The sequence below is a fragment of the Tauraco erythrolophus genome, chromosome 19 (genome assembly GCF_009769465.1).
Source record: "Tauraco erythrolophus isolate bTauEry1 chromosome 19, bTauEry1.pri, whole genome shotgun sequence".
NCBI lineage: Eukaryota > Metazoa > Chordata > Aves > Musophagiformes > Musophagidae > Tauraco > Tauraco erythrolophus.
In genome coordinates, this window is record NC_141483.1 from 174,996 (window position 1) to 198,171 (window position 23,176).

Sequence of the window (23,176 nt, forward strand, 5' to 3'; positions counted from 1 at the left end):
ACCCCTATGGCATCCCAGGGGTTCTGCACTGGCACGGAGCTGAGGCTGCCCCACAGAGTTCTACCTGACAGGGGGTGCCTGTCCCGGGGGTTCCAGGTGGAGGATGCCCAGGGAGGGAGCACATGGGCAGAGACTGCTTGCGATGAGGTGCCCGGAACAGCAGGTGAACGGGCAAGGGGTGCTCGGGATGGGGAGTGCCCAGGACGGTGGGTGCACGGGACTGGGGGTGCACAGCCAGGGGGCAGTCTGACACGGGGGTGCATGGCAGCGGAGGATGTCTGGGCAGGGCGTGACTGGCACGAAGGGGTCACGGATGGAGTTGCTGGGGCGAGGGGTGCCCGGGCAGCGGGCACAGGAAGGGGGTGCCCGGGCAGTGCGCACAGAGAGGGATGCCCAGTTAGGGTGCACAGGAAGGGGGTGCCCGGGCAGTGCGCACAGGGAGGGGGTGCCCAGGCAGTGGGCACAGGAAGGGGATGCCCGGGCAGTGTGCACAGGGAGGGGGTGCCGGGGCAGTGGGCACAGGAAGGGGATGCCCGGGCAGTGGGCACAGGAAAGGGATGCCCGGGCAGTGGGCACAGGGAGGGGGTGCCCAGGCAGTGGGCACAGGAAGGGGATGCCCAGGTAGGGTGCACAGGAAGGGGATGCCCGGGCAGTGGGCACAGGAAGGGGGTGCCCGGGCAGTGCGCGCAGGGAGGGGGTGCCCAGGCAGTGGGCACAGGAAGCGGGTCCCCGGGCAGTGGGCACAGGGAGGGGATGCCCAGGTAGGGTGCACAGGAAGGGGGTGCCCGGGCAGCGGGCACAGGGAGGGGGTGCCCAGGTAGGGTGCACAGGAAGGGGGTGCCCGGGCAGCGGGCACAGGGAGGGGGTGCCCAGGTAGGGTGCACAGGAAGGGGGTGCCCGGGCAGTGGGCACAGGAAGGGGATGCCCGGGCAGCGGGCACAGGAAGGGGGTGCCCGGGCTGCCCCCGCCGCTCCCGCTCGCCTTCCCGGGGGCGGGGCGGGGCCGGCGCGGCCCAATCAGCGCCGGCTCCGCCGCCGGGCGCGGGCTTAAAGCCGGGCGCGGGGGCCGCGGGCGCGCGCGTTGCGGCGCAGCATGTGGGCGCGCGCGGCGCTGGCCTGCGCGGCCGTGTGCGCGTGCGCGCGCGCCTGGCCCGGCGGCGCCGTGTGCGCGCGGCGCGCGGCGGGCGCGGGCGGCGCGGGCTACGTGGCGTTCCTGAGCGGCGGCGCCGGCCCCGGCCCCGGCCCGGCCGCGCTGGTGGAGAGCGCCTGGGCCGGGCGCGGCCGCCTCCGCGCCTGCTGGGCCCGCCGCGACCCGCGCCTGGCCCGCGCCTTCCGCGCCGCCTGCGCCCGCCGCCCGCCCGCCGCCCCCGGCGCCGCGCTGCGGCGGGACCTGGCCGCGCTCTGGCGGCGCCGCGCCGCCTGCACCGACCCCGCGCCGCCGGGAGCGCGCCGCCGCCGCCGGGGCTGGACGCTGCCGGGCACGCTGTGGTGCGGAGCCGGTGACTCGGCGGGGAACGCCAGTGAGCTGGGTACGGGGGCGGGCGGGGGCGGCGGGCGGGAGCGCCCCGTCCTCCCGGCGGGGGCGCGCTCAGTGTCGCTGCCCGCAGGTCTCTTCCGCGGCCCCGACCGGTGCTGCCGGGAGCACGACCAGTGCTCGGCGCAGATCACGGCGCTGCAGTTCAACTACGGCATCCGCAACTACCGCCTGCACACCGTCTCGCACTGCGACTGTGACGCCAGGTGGGCCGCGCCGGGTCGGGGCACACCGGGGGCCCGCCGGGCCGCTCACCGCCCCCGTCCGCCCCGCAGGTTCCGGCGATGCCTGCTGGCCCTCAACGACACCGTCTCCAACATCATCGGCGTCACCTTCTTCAACCTGCTGGAGGTGCCGTGCTTCGTGCTGGAGGAGAGCGAGGAGTGCGTCCAGTGGCACTGGTGGGGAGGGTGAGTGCCCCTGCGAGTGTCCCCTGCCCGAGCTCGTGGCAGCCTTTCAGCTGGGCGCATCTGCTGCAGTAGCCCCGAGCGTGCCTTGCCTGTCTGCCTCGCTGGCTGCAGGGATGCACAGCTTGGCTGCAGCAGGGCTGGTGTGCACGGCCTCATGGCAAGTGATGTTCCCAGATGTGAACGCTACAGTGTAGTACCCCTGGCCAGGATGATGCGGCAGAGTCAGTACCGCTACAGCCTGCCTGCGGAGGAGACGGGCGGCCCGGTTGCACAGCCCGCCGGCAAGGGAAGGAAGTCCTCCAGAGCAGGGCGCAAACGGCCCCGACAGGGACTGGGGCAAAACCCCGGGCTCCGCCAGGCCACAGCCCAGCAGCCACGGGCCCCAGATGCCGTGTCCCTGACAGTTGCCGTGTCCCTGACAGATGCAGAGGACAAGGCGGAGCCCACAACCAGGCACCCAGCAGCGCACCGGGGGCTGGAGCCCAGCTCCCCAGCAGCAATGACCGTGTTGGGAAAAGACCTCACTAGACGAAGGCAAGTGCTGGGAAGAGCACAGCAAGGGGCTGGGGGCTCAGCACACCCTGCCTCCACGGCCCGCCTTCGAGACAGCAGCGTCAGACCCAGTCCAGGCGCAGAGCGGGCCAGTGTCGTGGCCGTGCCTGCCATGGAGGGGCACAGGCAGCAGGGTGAGTGGTGCGGGGGGCAGAGCATGTGCTGCTGCTGGGGTGTCCTGAGGCCTCAGCCTGCTGGGCTTGTGTTCCCAGGGTGCCCCTCACCATGGTGCTGTTCTCAGGCCTAGGCAGGGTGTGCAGGTGCTACAGGCATCTGGATAAGTGCGAGCACCAGATTGCACCCCATGAGGTGAAGTATCAGCTGCACAACGTGTACACCCAGACGCTCTTCCACTGCAACTGCACTCGCAGGTGTGTGTCCAGGAGGAAAGGCAGGGCTTTTCCCACCATCACGGGGCACTGTGTGCAAATGGTTTGGGGTCAGATGAGGTGGGACTCAGCAGGATGTGCATGCTGGCCAGTGGCTGCTGACCGCTGCCCTCCTGTGCCCGCAGCCTGGCACGGTTCCTGCGTAGAGTGAGGTACCTCAGTGACGCGGAGGTGGCTGTCCTGGCTGACCGCATCGCCACACACTGCTTTGTTCTGGAGCCACCTGCTGACTGCAGCCAGGGCAAGGGGCAACAGCACAAGTAAGTGCAGAGGGGCAGGGAAATGTGGCCTGGATGGGGCTTCCTACCCTGCATAGGCAGGAGGGATACCCTGGCAGGCCAGGTGCTGTCCTGTGGGCTTGGCATGAAGCTGGCATTGCAAGCATTATCCCCTGCCCTGCTGTGCCATGAGCAGGGCTGGGGTGGAAGGCAATGGATGTCAGTGCTGCAGTGTTACACTAATGATCGCAGCTTTGCTTCTCTGGCAGCTGTATCACACCCACCCAGGCTGTGCTAGTACCTGCATGGCATCTCAAAAAGATGCTGAGGCGCTGGGGTCCCCTGCACGTCACCTCCAAGGCTGAGCGTCCAGACTGGAAGACACGGGACAGTAGTGGCACCCTCTACGAGCAATGCCTGCAGCTGGCCTTGGAGCAGAAGCTGGGTGCTCAGCGCCAGGCAGTGTCCTGACGATGTCTGAGCAGCACTGCCTCGTGTGGGCAGGAAGATGTGCTGTGCAGCAGCCACAGAGTGGAGCTGCTCGATTTCTGGTCCTTGAGACAAAGGATGGCACTTGAGCATGGCTGCTGGCATGACTGCATGGAGCTGAAGGGGCCACAGCTGGAGCAGACAGAGGCACTGACAAGCCTCTTAAGGAGCTGTGGGTGCCATCCATGAGCATAAGGGCAAGGAGAAAGGAATAGGAGGGCTTGGGAAAGGAGAAACTCGCCATCTTCCTTCCCTGTTGTGCCCTGGGCCAAGGGGGATGCTCTGGGCATTGGATGGCAGGGGCCCTAAGCACTGTGGTGTGATCCTGGCCCCCCTTCCCCAGCCAGGGTGGGAGGTGGGCAGGGTGCAAGGGAGGGTGGGGGTCTGTGCTGGTTCCCAGCTCTGGAGTAAGGTGGGGGCAGGCCCAGGGCTCTTCCCTGGGGAGGGGTCTGTCCCTGTGTGCAGCAGAAGATAAATAAAAGGTGGTGCCAGGGCTGAGCCTCCTGCCCCCTGTTCACACTGTGGCCCCCACCCTAGGGGGGCTGATCCTGCCTCCCTGCAGTAAGCACAGTGCAGCTCGGCAGAGCAGGATGGTTTATTTTGTCACTTGCACTATGTCCAAGGCTGAGGCACAGTGGTATCCGCAGGGAAGGAGCAAGCTTTGATCTCAGGGGAACTCTGGGGTGGTACTCGCTCTATGCCCATCGCCACCACTGCCAGCACCTTGCCCTGGCCTCCTGTCCCACCTCAGCACTCCTCCCATAAGACCAAAGGGTCTCTCACTTTGAATTTCATGAGGGGTACCCTGCCACCATGCAAGACCAGCCTTGCCCTCCTCTGTGCCACCACCCAGCCCTACTAGGGCTGCAGCTCAGGCTGTGGGGAGCAGGGGGAGGTCCCTACCTGCTAAGCACACAACAGGGGTGACAAGTTGCTGTAATAAATAAGGGAGAGGGGTGTCTCAGCAGGGAAGGGGCAGAAGAAAGCATAGGGCAAGGGCACTAGAGGGAGGAGGGACGGGGGCCACTGTGTCAGCGGCCCATGGCACAGCTACGGCTGTCCAGCTCCTGGAGGTTGCTCCCCTCCTTTGGGGAGGTGCTGCAGCCTGGGGGGCTGGTGGGGCTTATCCTTTGGCAGGGGTAGCCCTGGTCCACACTCTCCTGCCGCCAGCCCATGGCCTGGTTGATCATCTCCAGGCGGAGAGCGGGCAGCAAGCCCAGGTTCCTGGGGTCAGCCTTGGCCAGGGGGCTGCCAGCAGAGGCACGCCAGGGGCCACCCTGCTCCTGCACAGTCTGGGAGAAGGAGCGGCCCTCCTTGCTTTCAGCTGCCCGCCCTGGCTCCTTGGCTTTGGCTCCACAGTGCCCTGGTTCCTCCTGGGGCACATGGATGGTGGGGATGTCCCCCGGGAGGCCTTGGCGGCTCTGGGGTGAAGGGCTGCGGCTTGTGCCCCTGTCCCGGCTTGATGGCCGCAGAATGAGGCCCTGGAACTTGGCTAGGCTGGGGCTGCGGCTCCGGTGCCGTTTTGTCTTGCCTGGGCTGGGGCTACGGGATTTGGGTGCCAGCAGGACAAGCATGCTGTCATCCTCCTCTTCTGAGCTGCTGCCTGAGCTGTCCGTGGAGCTGCTGCCCTCCTCCGACCTGGGCAGGGAGATCTGCACCCCTGCATCAGCACTGCTGGCTGACCCTCATGGGGCACCACAGCAGCTGGCCTCCTGCAGCCAAGCACCCCACACACCCCCCTGCAGCCCCTCACCCTCGCCTCCTTGCCGTTCTGACCTGGAAGGGCTCAGTCATGCCAGCAATGCTGCTGGAGGTGTTGCTGTAGTATCCAAGGATGTACTCGCCCTTCCCCTTGGGCAGCGCCTCCTCTGAGAACATCACCTGCAGCCCAGAGACAGCTGATGGGCACCAGGGCTGGGCACAGGGGTGCCCCCTCCTACCTCCAGCCCCATAATGAGCTCCAGCCCGAGCGGAGAGCAGAAATCCCCGATGCCAGCACAGTGGCCCTGCCCAAGGCTCAGCACAAAGCAATAAGGTGTCCTCCTGCCCCATCAGGGGCACAAAGGGCCATTTTACCCCCACGATGGGGCACACACGCCCAGCAAGACAGCAGGGCTGCCCCAGCTCACCTGTGCACACAGTTGCTTCTCCAGGCAGCGCTCTCCATCATCACTCCTGGCCCAGACATAGGACACGTAATCTTTAGGATGCCGGAAGCCCACCTGTGCACAGGGACATGTGAGAACACAGGCAGTGGGGACAGGGGACACACCGTCCCTGCTCAGCACCATCACCCAGCCTCAGCTCTCCTCTCGCTCAGCCCCTCTCCTTGCACAAGGGCACTAAGAGCTGCCTTCCACCTGCCCAGCAGTGCCCTGGCTCCCAGCCCCCATGGCCATGCCAGGCTTTGGACCCTGTGGGGCCCGCAGCAGGAGGAAGAGGGAACTGCTGGATTTGAGCCTCCAGAAGCAGGGCCAAATCCTGCTGCTAACTGCCAGGGCCTCACAGACAGAGAGTGCAGAGCACAGGTCCGTGCCATGCGCCTGTGCCCAGTGGTAGGGGCTAACTCAGACGGGACCCTGCGGTGCTGTGCAGCGTTCCCCACTCCCTCCAGCCCCAGCAGCCCCCAAGCCCCTACCCGGTAGAGTCCTATCCAGTCCCAGGAGCTCCGGTGAAAGCCAGCAGCCATCTTGTACCTGACAACTGCTTGCTCAGGCCGGCTCCATTCATCAGCCACGTAAATCTCAACCAGAGGCTTGTCTGCCTTGGAAGCAAACTGCCAAGAGACATACACATGGTGAGCAAGGGCATGCCAAAGAGAGCTGCCCCTGCTGCCCAGGGCACCCATCCAGGGCTGGGCCCTTGCACATACACCAACAGCAGCCCCCAGGCACTGTGGCAGGACAGCTGAGCTTGCCAAACAAAAATAAAGCAAACTCCACACCCCCATCATACACTGCGCACACTTAGCTGAGCGTCTTGTCCCCGTAGCGCCGCCCGGTGTGCCCGGTGGCCCAGGACCGTGCTCACCTGCACCGCAAAGACGGCAGCCACTGGTTTGTGGTCGCTGACGGTGTACTCCATGTGGCTGCAGTAGCACAGCTGGCTCACTGACAGGACACCCCGGCTGGGCTGGCGCCCGCCCGCACCAAACCCAATACTGGGAGATTTGATCTTCCAGAGGATGCGGTCAGTCCAGGCAGGTTTTCGCTTCTTGGCACTGTGGGGCACAGAGGGGCATCTCTTGCCTGGCAGGGGGAGCAGGCTCCAGCCCAAACTGCCTCCCCTCGGTACTACAGCATGCGCAGGCAGGGGATGGGGCTCGTCTCAGCACACAGCTCAGTGTGGCTGCAGGGACAGACCTGCGCTGGCACCAGCACAACAGCTGTGTCCCAGCCTGCTGCCCCAAGTCCAGCCCACATCCCTCCCAGCATGGCTCCCCCGTCCACACGCACCCGCATCAGCCCCTTTCCTGCCAGCACCAGCCCTGGCTCCGAGCCCTGCCATTCCTGCATCCCTCAGCCATGCCACTCACTCCCAGGCCCAGCACAGACTTGAGCTCTGCTCTCCTACCTGCTGTCATACTTGTTGGTGCCCACGTCAAACTTGAAGGTAGGTGGGAAGTTCAAAGGTCCCTCCTGAAAGCCGCTGAGGACAGGCCAGGTGCTCTTGGCAATGTTCAGCTGTGGGAAAGAGAGCAGGTCAGGGAGCACACCAGCCGCCATGGCCAGATCCCTCTGCAAGCCCCCAAGACCTCTCCACCCCCAACACAGTCATCCCTGCCCCCTTGCTGCCAGCCCCACAGAGCTCTTGGGGTTTGTCCATGCCATGCAAGCAGCAAGTCCCTAGACCCAATAGCCCCAGCTCTTCCTAGCACACCGATAAAGGAAGCATGTGCCTAGCTCTCAGAGAGACCATCCTGGGACTGTACTGCCCCTTCCCCACAGAGCCAGGACAGCCAGGGCCCTTTCGTATTATCATGGAACGGTTTGAGTTGGAAGGGACCTTAGAGATCAGCTAGATCCAACCCCCCTGCCACGGGCAGGGACACCTTCCGCTAGATCAGGTTGCTCAAAGCCTCATCCAACCTGGCCTTGAACACTTCCAGGAATGGGGCAGCCACAGCTTCTCTGGGCAACCTGGTCCAGTGCCTCACCACCCTCTGAGTGAAATTTTTTTTTTCTTATATTCAATCGAAATCTCCCCTCTTTCAGTTTAAAGCCATTGCCCCGTGTCCCATCACTACACGCCCTTGTCCAAGCCCCTCTCCAGCTTTCTTGTAGCCCCTTTAGGTGCTGGAAGGCTGCTGGAATGTCTCCCCGGAGCTTTCTCTTCTCCAGGCTGAACAAGCCCACGGGCAGCAATGGGACATGCCCTGTCCCACAGCTGCACAGGCAGTTTCAGAAAGAACCAAATGCCACTTGGGGCCCAGCCAAGGCTCAGCAGCATGCCCATCCCTCTTACCTGGTCCTTCTCCCAGAGCTGGCTAAGGATGTTGCTGTCAATGGCGTACTTCACAAAGCGGATGTCAAGGCTCTCGATGCGGAAGTTGAGGTCCCCAAACCAGAACACAAGGCTGTGGGCAGGAGGGAGGGCGACAGGCTGGAAGGCTACTGGAGCTGGGCAGCACAGCAGGAGGAAAACATCCTCAGCCTGTGGGCGGCCTCAGCCTGCAGCACAGGTGCTCTCGGGAGCACCAGTGCAGGTCAACACTCAGCTGCCAGCTTGGCCAGCTGCCAGCCCTGCCAGGACTCCTCAGGTAAGACTAAGCACCAGTAACTAAATAGGCCCCTGACTTCCCTGGGCAGAAATTGAAGGTGAAAATTCCCACCGTGAGACACCTACCAGAGTCAGACTGCACAGCCAAAATACTGGGGCAGAGGCGGGCCCTGCACCTCACCAGTGCCAAACCCCAACAGTGCCAGTATGGCAGGAGCTGCACCAGGCCTGGATGTGCCCCAGGGGAGACTATGGACCCCTCTTAACACCTACACCCCACCATGCTGGGTCCCCACTGGGTCATGGGGCGATCTTGCAGCTCTGCAAGCAAAACCCCATGTCCAAGCTGTGCTGGGATTCAAGGGAGAGACCCCAGACCCTACCTGCAGGTCATCAAGGACAGCAGCTGGCACTATAGCCCTGGCCCAGATTGGGGAGCAAAGTGGTAGGGTACGCACTCATGGTCCAGGATGCCGCTGGCCGCATGCCCCTCGAACTGCTGCATGTGCAGTATGGTGGCAAAGTCCTCCTTGCGCTGCTCCGCCTTCTCCAGGTGCGCTGGCAGGTGGCAGTTCAGGAAGCAGACCATGTGGCCGAAGATGGAGAGACGAACACTCACCCCGCCCTTGTTGCCCTGAACCAAGAGGGTCCCATAACTCCTCAGCAAGCCAGCCCCTCACCACATCCCCCAGGGCCACACTCACCCAGTAGCCTCCCAGTCCCGTCCTCGTGCAGTCCGTCTGGATGTCCTGCAGGAAGGGGAGGTGGTAGTACTTGGCAAATACCAGTAGGATCACACCTTGCATCCGCACTGTGCTGACCTGGAATGGGAGCAGGAGCTGAAGCAGGATGGCAGCCACAGGAACACCCTTCCCCACCTCCAGGCCATAGGAGCAGCACCTCCACCCTTTGCAAGCCCCTCATCTTGCAAGCGACGGACAGCACATTTAGTTCAGAGATCCACGCACGTTCTCCTCAATACTGGCAGCTGAGATGAGCCTTAGCGTCGCTGGGCTTACGGACGCTCTGAGGCAAGCACCCTGGGACCCACGGGCTGCTGCCAGCAGCACAGGCTTGTTCCCACACCCACCTCCTCACCCTGATGCAACGCAGCAGGCAACAAGGAGTGTCCCCAAAGCACCCCAGGGGAAGCCCAAGATGCAGAAAAGGGAGCAGGGTGGCACCAGCTAGAGAACACGCTGGTGAGATGCACCACTAGCCCCCAAGTCAGCCCCCACACGCTGCTTGGGTGGCTGCGGGCCGTCCCTTCGGCAGCCTGCCCCTCCAGCCAGCTCTCCCACACCACCTCCTCCCTCCATCCCTGCAGTCCAACTCTCCCTCCCCATGGTTCACCTGCATGGCAGGCAGAGAGGGAACACAGCTGCCCAGGCCGTTTGGGACCTCCTTACCAGGACAAAGTGGAAGGGGCTCAGCACATCCATGAAGAGCTCACTCCACTGATCTGTGAAGAGGGCATCCTTCAGGCGCTTGTTTATCTTAGAGTTCACCTCTTGCAGCCTGGGAGGAAATGGACAGGCCCCTCAGCCACACCAGGAAGGTGTCCATGTCCCAGCTAGCAAGAGCTCCTTGGGAGAGGTGCCAAAGCACCGTGCTGGGGAGCAGGGCCAGGATGGGAAAGGCAGCTCAAGGGAGGACCTTGAGAGCACAAACCAGCCGTATCCTTGCTCCAGCAATGCTGGGCCACGTGCTAGCAGAAGGCACAAGTGGCCCTGAACCCATGAGGCCTTGGCCCTTTTTAAAGCAGGAGCAGCTCAGTCTAAAGCCTGTCTCTAGGTGCAAGAGGGGCTTACAGGACATTTCAGCTGCCTTGGTTGCTACAGAGAAGCCAAGCCTCACTGGTATTTCAGCACAGGGTGTCCAGATGCATCCCAGCCACCAAGCTCGGAGCAGCAGCAAAGAGAAGGTTAAAAGCTCTCCTCCCGGCTCAGCGTTAGTGAAGAGAGGGAAGGAGCTCATCCGCAGAGAATGGCAGGGTCAGGAAATGTCTTGCCCTAAAATATCAAGCGCTCAGGGCACGAAGACAGAGGAAGGACACAGCCAGAGATGCCCTGGAGGTGGGGGGCAGCTGGACACCCTGCCCTGGCCAGGACACAGTCCCAGCAACTCCACTGCTGTCAGCTACACCCCCTGCCCCATCCATCCGGGCTCAGGTCTGCCTGCACAGCCCCACACAGCCCACTCCGCTGGTCTGCAAGGCTCAGGGGACCAGGAGAGTGGCTCCAGCAGCCTCGGCCTTACACCGCTCTCTCCCTGGGGCAAGGAGCACTGGGGGAGTCTCTGGGAGCCTACTGGAGGCCAGCCCAGCTCCTCCACCCCACGCCCACAGGCAGAGGCTGCTTCTCACTCCCTGTGCAAAGGCAGCACGTCCCAGGTCTTAGCAGGAATCCACACACGCCACGGCAGCCCTCGAGGGACCAGTTTGCCCTTCGACTCTGGCAGAGCTTGTCTTGCCAGCCACACCAGTACAGCCTTACCGCACCAGCGTGGCGCTGCCTTGCCTTGCACAGACCAATCCAGCTGTGAGAACAGCAGATTTGTGCCCTTGAGGCCTGCATACCGTGGGCAAAAGCCAAGATGAGGAAAACGCTCCCAGAGGACTCCAGCAGGCGAGTTAAATGCATCTAGAGACCTAACCCCAGGGCTGCCAGGGCTCACAGCAAGAGCAGCACTTGCCACAGCCCAGCTCTGCACAGCACAGCCAGCTCCAGGCTCGTTCAGGGTTCAAGGCTACTCAGGATTCAAAGGTTTCAGTTCCTCGTAGCACTCTCATTTCACTAGAAGTTGATTCTCCATCAACTTTCCTGATATTTTCCTGCTTGTGATGCACACCCCTCCCTGCTCACCGTGCCCCAGCGAGGCTGGGGCTGCAGCTCTTCCATTCCCTGCCCCTCAGGGCTATAGAGACCCCAGGAAAAGGGACGTGGCGGGGCAGGGGAGGAGGCCCTGCACCTCACTCTCTTACCCAATGGCAATCACGTCTGCATCGTTTGTCTCGCCTGTGTTGAGGTGCAGCAGAGATGTCACATCGTTCGGGGGCATGGCTGTGCCCACATTCCAGGTGACCACTGTGATGCTTGGGAGGATAAAGGAAGAACAGCCTCAGAGGTGTCCCCTATCACCCCCGTTCAGCCCCCAGCTCCATCAGGGAAGCTTTCTGCCTGCAACAGAAGCGGCCGCAGCTGAAGCTTAGCCAGGGCACATACGCCAGGTCTTTAACTCCCATTTGAGGGAGATGGGTCCTTGCTAAACTCCTAAATTCCCCCAGGGCCTGCACCTCAGCACATAGCAAGCCTGCTGTAATCCAAGCCCTGGAGAAATTCTAGAAACCAGCACAAAGAGACCTCGTTTTCATCCCTGCCAGCTGATACAGGCAGGCTGGCACAGCAGGTAGCCTGCAAGACAGGGTGTCCCCAGAAAAATGCTTCCCCTCTCTGCCCCAGGAATCACACATCCCTCGGGCTCCTAGGGAAAAGGATCCAGGTCTCAGCCCCCAGAATCTGCTCTGGAGCACAGCCAGCCCCAAAGGCGGGCACGGCATGTGACAGCAGCACTGCACGCCCCGCAGCAGTGTCCTTCACCAGCGCCAAGCCACCAGCAGTCACAGCACATCAGAGCCGTCACGCAGCGTGCACCCGCGGGCTCTTCTGGCAGCGCCACGACAAGCCTAAGTCCCAGCAGGCCCGTTCCGACAGCAAGGAGAGGGTCACGCCACATCGCTTCCAGAGCTCAGGGACAGCAGGGGCAGATGGCACCCGCTCTGCCACACCACCCCGCACAGCGCCCACTGCCCCGAACGCTGCCTGTGCAGACGGGCACAGGGCACCCTTCACCCCCAGTGCACCCTGCTCACCCACAGCCCCTCACCCCACGTCTCCTCCAGCGGAGCACCATTCCCAGTAGGGTAAAAGGGGCAGCTCCAGCCCACAAGAGGCTCCGCACGCTGCTTCACAGCACCGCTCCCCCCTGCTCGCCCCCCCCAGCAACACCTGCTCACCGGAACGAGCTGTCCTGCGGGACCCTTCCCGAGCAGCCGAGGAGCACATCGCCGGAGTCGCCGGAGCTCGGCAGGCCGAGGGACCTCCCGAAGAGGGAGGGCTCATCCAGCTCCGGTTTGGGGAAAGCTGCGGGCCTGGCCAGGCCCACCCACCCGCCGGCGATGAACTCGCTGGAGACGGCTTTGGGCAGGCCAGTGGCCCGCGGCGACGAGCCCCCCCAGGCCGAGATGTGGTCGCTGGATTCCGCCTTGGGGAGCGTTTCCCTCCGCTCGGTTGGCAGCAGCTTCCCGGGGACGGCGTGCTCCAGCAGACCGAGCTCGGGGAAGGCGGGCCGGCCCGGCGGCGGGCCGGGCGCTGCCGGGGACGGCACAGAGGGGCGAGCCGGGGGGTTGCCCGGGCTAGGGGGCAGCAGGGCCTGCAGCGGGAAGGCGTGGGGCCCGCCGGCCCCCTCGGGCTGGGCCCGGCCGACCTCCAGCGGCAGGGGCTGCGCAGCCCGACCCGGGGCCCGCTCCTCGGGCCCGCCGCGCTGCGGCCCCCCGGGCCGGGGGCAGCCGTAAGGAAACGGGTCGCAGGCGACATCCGGCCGGGAGCTCCTGCGGGCGCCCGAGGCGCCGCCGCCGCCGAGGAAAGGCGCCGCGGCGGCCCCACCGTCGGGCGGGGGCCGGGACGGCCCCCCGGGGCCGAAGGGCAGCGGCCGCACGGGGGAAGCGGCGGACGCGGGGCCCCGCGGGGGGCCGGGCCGGGACCCCGAGGCGGCGGCCGAGCCCTGGTCCGCGCTGCCGCGCCGGGCCGGCTCCATCAGCGGGAGACCCGAGCGAGCGCCCCCGGCCCCGGCCCCGGCCCCGCTCACCGCCCGGCCCCGGCCGGTGGGCGCCGCGTCCCCGGTGCCGGCAGCGCCCCCGCCCCCCGCGCGGCGCCCGAACGGCGGAACCGCCGCCGCGCCGCCCCGCGCGCACCTGCCGCCGCCCCGCCCCGCGCGCGTGACGGCCCCTGCCCCGCCCCCGTCCGGGCCCGCCCCGCCTCCCGCCGCCGGGGCACCGGGCACCGGGCGGCTGCCGGGGGCAGCGCCGGGCGCCGTGCGCGGCCGTCTGTGCGCGCTCACAGCTGCCCTTGCACCGGCACACGCGCGCCGTCGTGCACGCACGGCTGCCCGTGCGCGTGCACGCGTGCGCTTTTTTGCCTGCGCGACCGCGTGCGCAGCGCCGTGACGGGGGTCGTTGTGCCCCGGTGTGTGCGTGGGTGCTGGTGTGCGTGTGCTTGTCGGTGCACACGCACGTTCGGGGCAGCTGCGTGAGGTGCCGCCTGTGCAGCTGGTTGTGGGGCTGCGTGTGCAGCTGTGCGTGTGCACCTGCGGCTGCGTGTGTGCACCTGCGGCTGCGTGTGTGCACCTGCGGCTGCGTGTGCACCTGCAGCTGTGTGTGTGCACCTGCGGCTGCGTGTGCACCTGCGGCTGCGTGTGCACCTGCGGCTGTGTGTGTGCACCTGCAGCTGTGCGTGTGCACCTGCAGCTGTGTGCGTGCACCTGCAGCTGTGTGTGCACCTGCAGCTGTGTGTGTGCACCTGCGGCTGCGTGTGCACCTGCGGCTGCGTGTGCACCTGCGGCTGTGTGTGTGCACCTGCGGCTGTGTGTGTGCACCTGCGGCTGCGTGTGTGCACCTGCAGCTGTGCGTGTGCACCTGCAGCTGTGTGCGTGCACCTGCGGCTGTGTGTGTGCACCTGCGGCTGCGTGTGCACCTGCGGCTGTGTGTGTGCACCTGCGGCTGTGTGTGTGCACCTGCGGCTGCGTGTGCACCTGCGGCTGTGTGTGTGCACCTGCGGCTGTGTGTGTGCACCTGCGGCTGCGTGTGCACCTGCGGCTGTGTGTGTGCACCTGCGGCTGCACATGTACCTGTGTGTAGTGCTGTGCCTGTGCACAGCAACGCTGGCGTGCTCGTGTGCAACTGTGCGTGTGCACCTGCAGCTGTGTGTGCACCTGCGGCTGTGTGTGTGCACCTGCGGCTGCACACGTACCTGTGCGCAGTGCTGTGCCTGCGCACAGCAGCGCTGGCGTGCTCGTGTGCAGCTGTTTACACAGGCAGGTGTGAAAGCACGCAGGGGTGCACTTCGGGTGCCTACACACTTGTGTGTGCCTGAAAGAGATGGGGAACCTGGTGACACAGGGCATGGAGAGGGCAGAGGTCCTGGACACCTCCTGCACCTGTCTGTACCAACAAGGCCGGCCTCCAGGAGCCCCAGGAGCTTGGGAAGGCCAGAACACAATGTGGAAGAGGATCTTGGTGGAAGAGGAGCAGGTCAGGAGCAGTCCCTAGACCCTGATGGGATGCACTCACACATGCCGAGGGAGCTGGCTCCTGTTACCATGAGGCCACTCTCAATAATCTGAGATTGATTGTGGCAACTGGGAGAGGACTGGAGAAGAGCAAATGTCACTCCCGTGTTTGGGAAGGATGCGAAGGTCATATAGAGGCCAGTCAGCCTCATCAGCATCCTTGGGAAGACGATGGAGCAGCTGGTCCTGGGAACCATTGCTGGGCACATGAACAACGAGAAAGTCATCGGAAGGAGTTAACACGGCTTCACCAACAGGAAGTTCTGCTTGGCCAACCCGACCACCTTCTGTGATGAAATGACTGGCCTGGCAGATGAGAGGAGAGCAGTGGATGTTGACTATCTGGACTTGTGGAAAAATAACAGAAATTGGGAAGGAATGGGAGAATATTGTCCCCAAAATTTCAGCTTACATCTTAACATAAGCTGTAATATTAGAGCAGCTTTGAGGTGAGACACAGTTGCTGCTCCCAGGAACACAATGCACTTGGAATGGACAAGGCCTGCATCTGGCCGAATGGAACGTGCAATATCCTTGAAGTGGGGAGTAGAGTGGTACGGAGGTACCGCGGCTCATCCGTGTTATCAGGGAGAAAGAATGTCCAGCAAAGATAACCGCACGGTTACCATAAAGGAAGACGGATCGCAGCTGCTGTCTCAGCAGTGATGGTGAAATCGCGTACAACACCAAAACACACCTCCATCCCAAAAGCTCCCGCCTCCGGGCTGCGACCACCCTTCCCTGAGCACGCGCTACCTTTAAATCAAAGCAAGGAAAATTTACACCAATCCTAACAAAGGTGTGTATGACTGGAGTCACTCAAGCTCCACCTGAAAGTAAAGAAATAGTATAAAATGGTGAAAGAGAAGGGGATGTCAGGGAGAAGACTTCCACCGGAACATCTGGGATCACTCGATGGGCTGAACCTCTCTTCTCGCCCCCCGCAGGGACGCCTGTTGGGTGAGAGCTCTGCGTTACGCGCTTAGTTACTAACACCTTGCAGCTAGTTAGTGTTATCACTGGCCAGTTCTGGTTTTACATTGTTCCAAACCTGTTTCCGCAGTCAGTCGCTACCACCGGCTGTCTTCGGATCCGCATCCTGTCACGAGCATCAGTAACAAAATCTGCTGTCTATAAACATAAGTTTCCAGAAATTTCAACAGTCAATACAGGGAATAGAAGGGATTTGGCCCGGTGCGCTGCCCGTGGGGTCCCTGGATAGGTCGGACAAACAGTCTCCGACTCAGCGGGCTATCCAGAGGGATTCGTCCCAGGGATGCTGTAGCGTGAGCCTGACGGACCGGTCACATTGTAAAGGGTTTGAGGTTGTCCCCCTTCCCCTTAACTGGGGTGTGGCAGGCAGGTACACAGGGCTCGTCTGTCTTGGGAAACTGGTAGACTGGTCAAATTGAGAAGGGCTCGAGGTAGACCCCCTCTCTGTCCTCCATTGACCTCATATCGGAACGTGACAGGACTGTAGGAAGGCCTTTGACACTGTCTGCCACCAGATCCTCCTGGAGAAGCTAGAGCAGATGTGGGTTGGGAACTGGCTGAACGGCTGGATCCAGAGGGTGATGGTCAGTGGCACAAGCTGTAGTTGGAGGCCAGTAACTAGCGGTGTGCCCCAGGGGTCAACACTGGCCCAAGTCCTGTTGAACATCTTCGTTACTGACCTAGATGATGGGACACAGTACACCCTCAGCAAGTTTGCAGATGACACCAGACTGGGAAGAGAAGCTGATAAAGCAGGGGGGTCATGCATCCAGACAGTTTGGAGAAATGGGCTGGCAGGAACCTTAGAAAGTCGAACCAAGGGAAGCTGTCGTGGTTTAGGCCACTCCGGCAACTTTTTACAAGGGTGTGTAGTGACAGGACAAGGGGCAATGGATTTAAACTGAAAGAGGGGAGATTTAGATTACAGATAAGGAAGAAATTTTTCACTCTGAGGGTGGTGAGGCACTGGCACAGGTTGCCCAGAGAAGTTGTGGCTGCCCCATCCCTGGCAGTGTTCAAGGCCAGGTTGGATGGGGCTTTGGGCAACCTGGTGTAGTGGAGGGTGTCCCTGCCCATGGCAGAGGGGTTGGAATGAGATGATCTTTGAGGTCCCTTCCAACCCAAACCATTCTGTGATTCTACGATCTATAACTAAACTCCACACAGCCGCTCTCTCACTCCTCCCCCCAGTGAAGTGCAGAGGAGAAAAAAAATCTAATAAAAGGACTGAGGGTCGAAACAAGAACAGAGGGAGCACCCACAGACCGTGGTCCTGCGCAAAACGGACTCGGTTTGGGAATAAAGCAAAACTATTTATTAACAGTTACTTGAAAGGATAAAAGAAACAAAACCAGTTACTTGAGAGGATAAAAAGAAACAAAGCCAGATCTTAAAACACCACCTCCTCACCCCACCCCTTTCCTTTTCTTCCCAGCTCTACTTCCTCCCCCAGTGGCGCAGGGGTATGGGGAATGGGGAGTGCAGGTCAGTTCATCCATGTTGTTCCTGCCACTCCTTTCTCAAAGGAGGAGGAGTCCTTACACCCTTTTCCCTTGCTTCGGTGGATCCCCTACTCACGAGGAAAAATCCACAGACTTCTCCAGCGTGAGTCCTACCTGCAGGATGCAATCCTTCCCCATCGCATCGCCCCAGTGTGGGCTTTACCACAGTCTCAGATTCTTAGGGAGTTGCCACTCGCTCCGGCGTGGATCGTCCCACGGACTCTAGATGCGTCTCTACCTTGTCGTACCCATGCTTCATGACTGTCCTCAGGCCCAGGCATCTCCTCTCCAACGTGAACTTTTCCACAGGCTGCGAGTCTCTGCCCCACTGAGTCCATCCTGGCTGCAGGGGGGCCGCCTGCCATCTTGCCACCGGTTGCAGGGGAAACTCAGCTCCAGCACCTCGTCCCGCTCCATCTTCACTGACCTGGTGTCGGTGTGGCCGTTTCTCTCAGATCTCAGTCCTCTCTGGGTGAACTCGGCCCAGCGGGCACCCCAGGAGCGGGCACTCCCCGAGTTCCCCAGACAGCTCCTCCACCGCTACCCTCAGCGGGTGGCGCCGGCCTGGCGTGGGCAGCCGCCGACTGGGAGCAGTGCCCTCCTCGCTTCTCGCTCCTGGGCAAAGCACCTTTTCCAGTTCCTTTGTCCCAACTGAAATAGGGCAATTCGCAGAGGTGCCGATTGGCTCAACCCCGAGGGGGATGGGAGTCTGATCTGGCGGCCAGAACCGGGTCTGACCCGGTTCCAAAACTAGGGAGGTCACAGGGAGCAAAGCCCCTGTCCAGGCACCAGAACCCCCCCCCCACAAACCCAGCACGGAAGCGCAAAGTCCTGCCCTTGGGGAGGAACAGCCCCAGGCACCAGGACATGCTGGGGATCACCTGGCTGGAAAGCAGCTCTGCAGAAAAGGCCCTGGTGGACACCACATTGACCATGCGTTCAGTGTGTCCTTGGGGTAAAGAAGATGAATGGTGCCCTGGGCTGCATCGGGAGTGTTGTCAGCAGGTCAAGGGAGGTTGAGGAGGCGCTGATGAGGCCACCTCTGGAGTGTTGTGTCTAGTGCTGGGCTCCCAAGAGCAAGTCCAATAGAAATAGACATACTGGAGGGAGTCCGATGAAGGGCCACAAAGATGATGGACTGGAGCATCTCTCCTATGAGGAGAGGCTGTGAGAGCTGGGACTGTCCCGCCCGGAGCGGAGGAAGCTCAGGAGGATCTCATGAATATACATAAGTACCTGCAGGGAGGACACAAGGAGGACAGAGCCAGGCTCTTCTCAGTGGTGCCCAGTGGCAGGATCAGAGGCTATGGGCACAAACTGGAACACAGGAGGTTCCCTCTGCATGTCAAGAAACACTTTTTCCCGGTGAGGGTGACCAAGTGCCAGCACAGGTTACCTGGGAAGGTTGTGGAGTCTTCATCCTTGAGATACTCAGCACCCGACTGGACATGATCCCGGGCAGCTGGCTCTGGGTGGACCAGATGGACCCCAGAGCTGCCTCCAGCTTCAACCAGTCTGAGATCTGGTGATTCTGTAACCACGGGGATATGCATGCGTCGCAGGTGTTTGTGTGCAGCTGCGTGTGTGGTTTGCGTGTGTGCATGCAAGGGTGCACGCCCCTCTGTGCACGTGTACCTGTGTACGCGTTCAGTTGCATGTGCGTGCAGCCAGGGTGTGCAGCGTGTGTGTGTGCATGCAGCCAGGCCTGCCTATAGAGCTTTTGCACGCGTGACTGCACGCGCCGGTGTTTGTGCGTTTCTGTGCACTGCCGTGTGTGCTGACGTATCTGGGCACAAGCACGCTGTGACCAGTCGGAGCGGGGAGCTCCGCGCAGCTCTGCTGCCTGCTTGCAGCTCTGTGTGTGTGTGTGCAGTTGCATCTGTGCACTGGTGCGCGCACGGCATGTAGCTGTGTGCAGGTCAAGCTCTGTGCGTGCAGCTGTGCATGCGTGCGTTCAGCTGTACGCATGGGAGGGTGCATGAGTGTGCACAGCTGTATACGCGTGCAGCTGTGTGCCACTGTGTGCATGCACAGCAGCCAGGCGTGCATGCACACACGCTGCCCTGCACGTCACTGTCTGTGTTGGCAGTGTCTGCGTGTGCCTATTCATGCTTGCAATGTGTGTGTGTGTGTGTGTGATGCATTTGCAGGGCAGAGCTGCAGTCTGGGTGTGCAATCACGGTTGGGGATGGGCGTGTGCTCGCAGCATGCAGTGTGCACGTGTGCGTGCCAGTGCGCGTTTGCAGCGTGCATATGCAGGTGTGAATGTGTGCGTGGTGCGGGTGCTCACGGCGTGTGTGCGGAGGGTGCGTGTACGTGCACGGGGTGGGTGCAAAGGGTGTGTGTGCAGTCCGGGTGTGTGTGGCATGGGCGTGTACGGGCTGCGGACGTTTGGGATGTGCGTGCGTGGCGGGCTGTGTGCGTGTGATGTTTGCAAAGTGTTCGTGGTGAGCTCACGGCCCGCGTGCGTGAGTGCACGGTGTGTGCAAACGGCGTGTGCAAACAGTGTGTGCGTGAGCGCATGGGGGGTGTGTGTGCAAACAGTGTGTGCATGAACGCACGGTGTGTGCGTGTGCAAATGGTGTGTGCGTGTGCAAACGGTGTGTGCGTGAGTGCATGGGGAGTGTGTGTGCAAACGGTGTGTGCATGAATGCACGGTGTGTGAGCGCACGGTGTGTGCGTGTGCAAACGGGGTGTGTGTGTACAAATGGTGCGTGTGTGAACGCATGGGGTGCATGCGTGAACGCACGGTGTGTTTGTGAGTGCATGGTGTGTGCGTGTGCAAACGGTGCATCCGTGAACGCATGGTGTGTTCGTGAATACACGGTGCGTGCGTGTGCAAACGGTGCATGCGTGAACGCACAGTGCGTGTGTGTGCAAACGGTGCGTATGTGTGCAAATGGTGCATGTGTGTGCAAACGGTGCGTGCGTGAACGCACAGGGTGTGTGCGTGAACGCACGGGGTGTGTGCATGAATGCATGGTGCATTCGTGAACGCAGAGTGCGTGCGTGTGCAAACGGTGCATGTGAGTGCAAACGGTGCGTGCGTGTGCGAACGGTGCATGTGTGTGCAAATGGTGTGTGCGTGTGCAAACGGTGCGTGCGTGTGCAAACGGTGCGTGCGTGTGCAAATGTTGACTGCGTGTGCAAACGGTGCCTGTGTGTGCAAACGGTGCGTGCGTGAGCGCCTGTGTGTGCCCGCGCCGCCCACGCGCGGTGTGTTTGCCGCGTGTGCGCGCAGTGCTCGTGCTCGTGGGCCGCTCGCCGTGTGCGTGCGCGTCCCCGCCCCGCCGGGGCGCGCGCCGTGACGTGGCGGCGCGATGCTGCGGGCGCCGCTGCTGCCGCTGCTGCTGGCGGCGGTGCTGGCGGCGGGCGGCGGCCCGGGGCCCCCCCGGCCCCGCGGGGCCGCGCTGCGGGACCTGGCCCGGGGCAAGGTGGAGGTGAGCGCGGGGGGCGGGGGGCGGGACAGCGGCGGCGCCGCCGGGGCTGACGGAGCGTCTCGTCCCGCAGACGTGCGGCGGGTGACGGCTGAACCGCCTGCGGGAGGTGAGTGCCGCCGGGCGGGCGGGGGCCGGGGCCGGGGCCGGGGCCGGGGCCGGGGCCGGGGCCGCCCCGCCGCTGAGCCGCCCGCTCCGCCCGCAGGTGAAGGCGTTCGTCACCCAGGACGTGCCCCTCTAGTACCCGCCGGCCGCGGGCCCGCTCGGCGGGCAGCGCTCGGGGCGGGCACGGCCCGGGGGGGCCCGCCGGGATGGGCGGTGGGAGAGGGAACGGGGAGGGGGGCGGGGCGGGAGGGGATGGGGGCGGGATGGGATGGATGGGGTGGGATGGGAGGGATGGGGGCGGGATGGGATGGATGGGGTGGGATGGGGGCGGGAGGGTACGAGATGGGATGGGAGTGGGGATGGGAGGGACGAGACGGGATGGGATGGGGGCGGGATGGGACGGATGGGGTGGGATGGGATGGGATGGATGGGGTGGGATGGGGGAGGGAGGGTATGAGTGGGATGGGAGTGGGGATGGGAGGGACGAGACGGGATGGGATGGGGGCGGGATGGGACGGATGGAGTGGGATGGGATGAGATGGGATGGGATGGGGGCGGGATGGGACGAGATGGGATGGGATAGGACGGGATGGGACAGATGGGGTGGAGGACAGGACCAGATGAGGATAGAGGACCAGATAGGATGGAAGACAGGACAGAATGCAGTGGAGGACAGGTTGAGACAGGATGAGGGATGGGATGGGATGGGATGGGATGGGATGGGATGGGATGGGGTGGGGGACGGGATGCGGTGGGGGACGGGATGCGGTGGGGGACGGGATATGGCGGGGGATGGGATACGGTGGGGGATGGGATACGGTGGGGGATGGGATACGGTGGGGGATGGGATGCGGTGGAGGACGGGATGCGATGGAGGGTGGGATGAGATGGAGGGTGGGATGAAATAGAGGGTGGGATTGAATGAGGTTTGGAGGACAGGATGGTTGGGGGACGGGATGGGACAGGGCAGGATGGGATGCGATGGAGGATGGGACGGGATGGGGGACAGAACGGAATAAGAAGGAATGGGATGTGATGGAGGACAGGATGGGATGAGGGGCTGCATGGGCCTGCCCAGTACTGCCTGCTCCTTAATGCACTGCCCAGCCATAACCTGGAGCTGAAGCATCTGCCTGGTGCTGACCCAGAGCTTGTGCTTCTCAGCCACCGATACAAGGAGCTGGAGGTGAGTGGGCAGCGCAGCACCCGCTGCTGCGGCAGGGTCTGGAGTGGTTGGTGCCCTGCAGGTGCCAGGCTGCAATCCCTGTCTGCGTGCAGAGAATCCCCCTGAGTGACATGACCCGGGAGGAGATCAACCAGCTGGTGCAGGAGCTGGGCTTCTACCGCAAGGAGAAACCTGATGCCCCTGTGCCTGAGGAGTTCCAGTTTGCCCCTGCCAGGCCTCTGCCCACCCTGCTGCCCCCCCAAGCTCCCACTGCTGACAGCAAGACCCCACCCAAACATGACGAGGGAAAACACCCAGACCTCTAGGGAGGGGTGCTGCACTCAAGAGAGGGTCTTGCAGCCAGTCCCTGGTGTGCGGGAACAAGGGCATTACTGCACCCAGGGACAGTGCTGCAGGGTGGCGAGGGTTCCCCTGGCTGTTGCTTGGCGCTGTGTAGCCTCTGCCCTGAGAATGCCCTGAGTGGCTCCAGCCTAGAGCAGGGGCTTCCTGGGCATTGCAGATATCCCGGGGGTTCCGTGTGCCTGTCCTTGCCGTCCCTCCCCTGCAGCCTGGCATCCCCAGCTGATCAGGAGGAGCATTCCTTGTGCTCCCTTGCTGACTCCCAGTGCTGGGCAGTGGTATCCTACCTGCGTGGGACAGGATGAAACCCTCAGCAGAAAGCCCCAGGTGCTGAGGGTAGATGTGCTGAGTCCTGGAGGTGGGAGACCTGCTCCCAGGGAGGGGCGGTATGGCTTTACACCTCAGCAGGGTTGTCTCGTATCGAGCCCCCAGTAAAGCCCTTGTGTACAATTGGCTGCACTGTGTGGTCTTTTCAGGGATGAGCGTCATCCTCTCTACTGGATGCTGGGAGGAGCCGGGTGCCCCAGAGCTGTTTGCGTAGGTGGAAGGGGACAGCATGGTCACCCTGGGCACAGGGCCACTGCTGGCAAGCCAACAAACTGTCCCATGGACCAGCCATGCTGTTCCTGTGCCAGCCCCGCCCTGGCTCGATGGATGGATGAGGCACCTTGGCTTGGGATGAGCTGCTCTCAGGGGCTGCAGGGGGACAAGTATGAACCCACAAGTGGGTCCTTGGCACTGAGCCAAAGCCTGATGGCTGTGCTGGCCCGGGGGGGAAACGTCTGGCCCTCGGCCAGGGAAGGGGAGCGGGCACAACTGCGCTGTCAGCGGCTCTGCACAACCTTGATGGCAGCATAGGGTATCCTCCCTGTGCCAGGCCTGGGGGTGGAAGAGGGCAGTGAACCAACAGCCCTTGGCCAGGGTGGGACACCGATGGTGCCCTTTGGCTCTGGGCATTG

At 62.9% G+C, this 23,176-nt stretch overlaps 3 protein-coding genes across 3 annotated transcripts; 2 read left to right on the forward strand and 1 right to left on the reverse strand.

The window, feature by feature from the left end:
• The first annotated feature begins 1,092 nt into the window (after positions 1–1,092).
• On the forward strand, positions 1,093–3,573 carry PLA2G3 (phospholipase A2 group III). Its single transcript, XM_086623701.1, has 7 exons — positions 1,093–1,528; positions 1,607–1,739; positions 1,809–1,943; positions 2,118–2,629; positions 2,737–2,866; positions 3,010–3,144; positions 3,372–3,573. Exons 1-7 carry the CDS (start codon positions 1,093–1,095, stop codon positions 3,571–3,573), a joined length of 1,683 nt encoding a protein of 560 aa, XP_086479827.1.
• Positions 3,574–4,622: 1,049 nt separating this feature from the next.
• INPP5J (inositol polyphosphate-5-phosphatase J) lies at positions 4,623–13,125 on the reverse strand. The gene is made up of 12 exons (XM_086623768.1): positions 12,326–13,125; positions 11,294–11,404; positions 9,720–9,828; positions 9,015–9,131; positions 8,769–8,944; positions 8,056–8,167; positions 7,165–7,274; positions 6,622–6,811; positions 6,230–6,367; positions 5,721–5,813; positions 5,368–5,472; positions 4,623–5,243 (listed from the first exon to the last, which is right to left on the reverse strand). The coding sequence occupies exons 1-12, from the start codon at positions 13,123–13,125 to the stop codon at positions 4,623–4,625; spliced, it is 2,682 nt and encodes an 893-aa protein (XP_086479894.1).
• A 7,345-nt stretch (positions 13,126–20,470) lies between these two features.
• On the forward strand, positions 20,471–22,183 carry SELENOM (selenoprotein M). The gene is made up of 5 exons (XM_086623769.1): positions 20,471–20,590; positions 20,661–20,696; positions 20,793–20,827; positions 21,800–21,878; positions 21,971–22,183. The coding sequence occupies exons 1-5, from the start codon at positions 20,471–20,473 to the stop codon at positions 22,181–22,183; spliced, it is 483 nt and encodes a 160-aa protein (XP_086479895.1).
• Positions 22,184–23,176: the final 993 nt, after the last annotated feature.

Coding starts and splice junctions, on each gene's coding strand:
- INPP5J (XM_086623768.1), bottom strand. CDS start 13,125: ATGGAGCCGGCCCGGCGCGGCAGCGCGGACCAGGGCTCGGCCGCCGCC. Junction 9,132..9,719: donor GCCCCTTCCACTTTGTCCTG/GTAAGGAGGTCC, acceptor CTCCCATTCCAG/GTCAGCACAGTGCGGATGCA. Junction 8,168..8,768: donor AGCGGCATCCTGGACCATGA/GTGCGTACCCTA, acceptor TCCTGCCCACAG/CCTTGTGTTCTGGTTTGGGG.
- PLA2G3 (XM_086623701.1), top strand. CDS start 1,093: ATGTGGGCGCGCGCGGCGCTGGCCTGCGCGGCCGTGTGCGCGTGCGCG. Junction 1,529..1,606: donor GGGGAACGCCAGTGAGCTGG/GTACGGGGGCGG, acceptor CGCTGCCCGCAG/GTCTCTTCCGCGGCCCCGAC. Junction 1,740..1,808: donor CACTGCGACTGTGACGCCAG/GTGGGCCGCGCC, acceptor TCCGCCCCGCAG/GTTCCGGCGATGCCTGCTGG.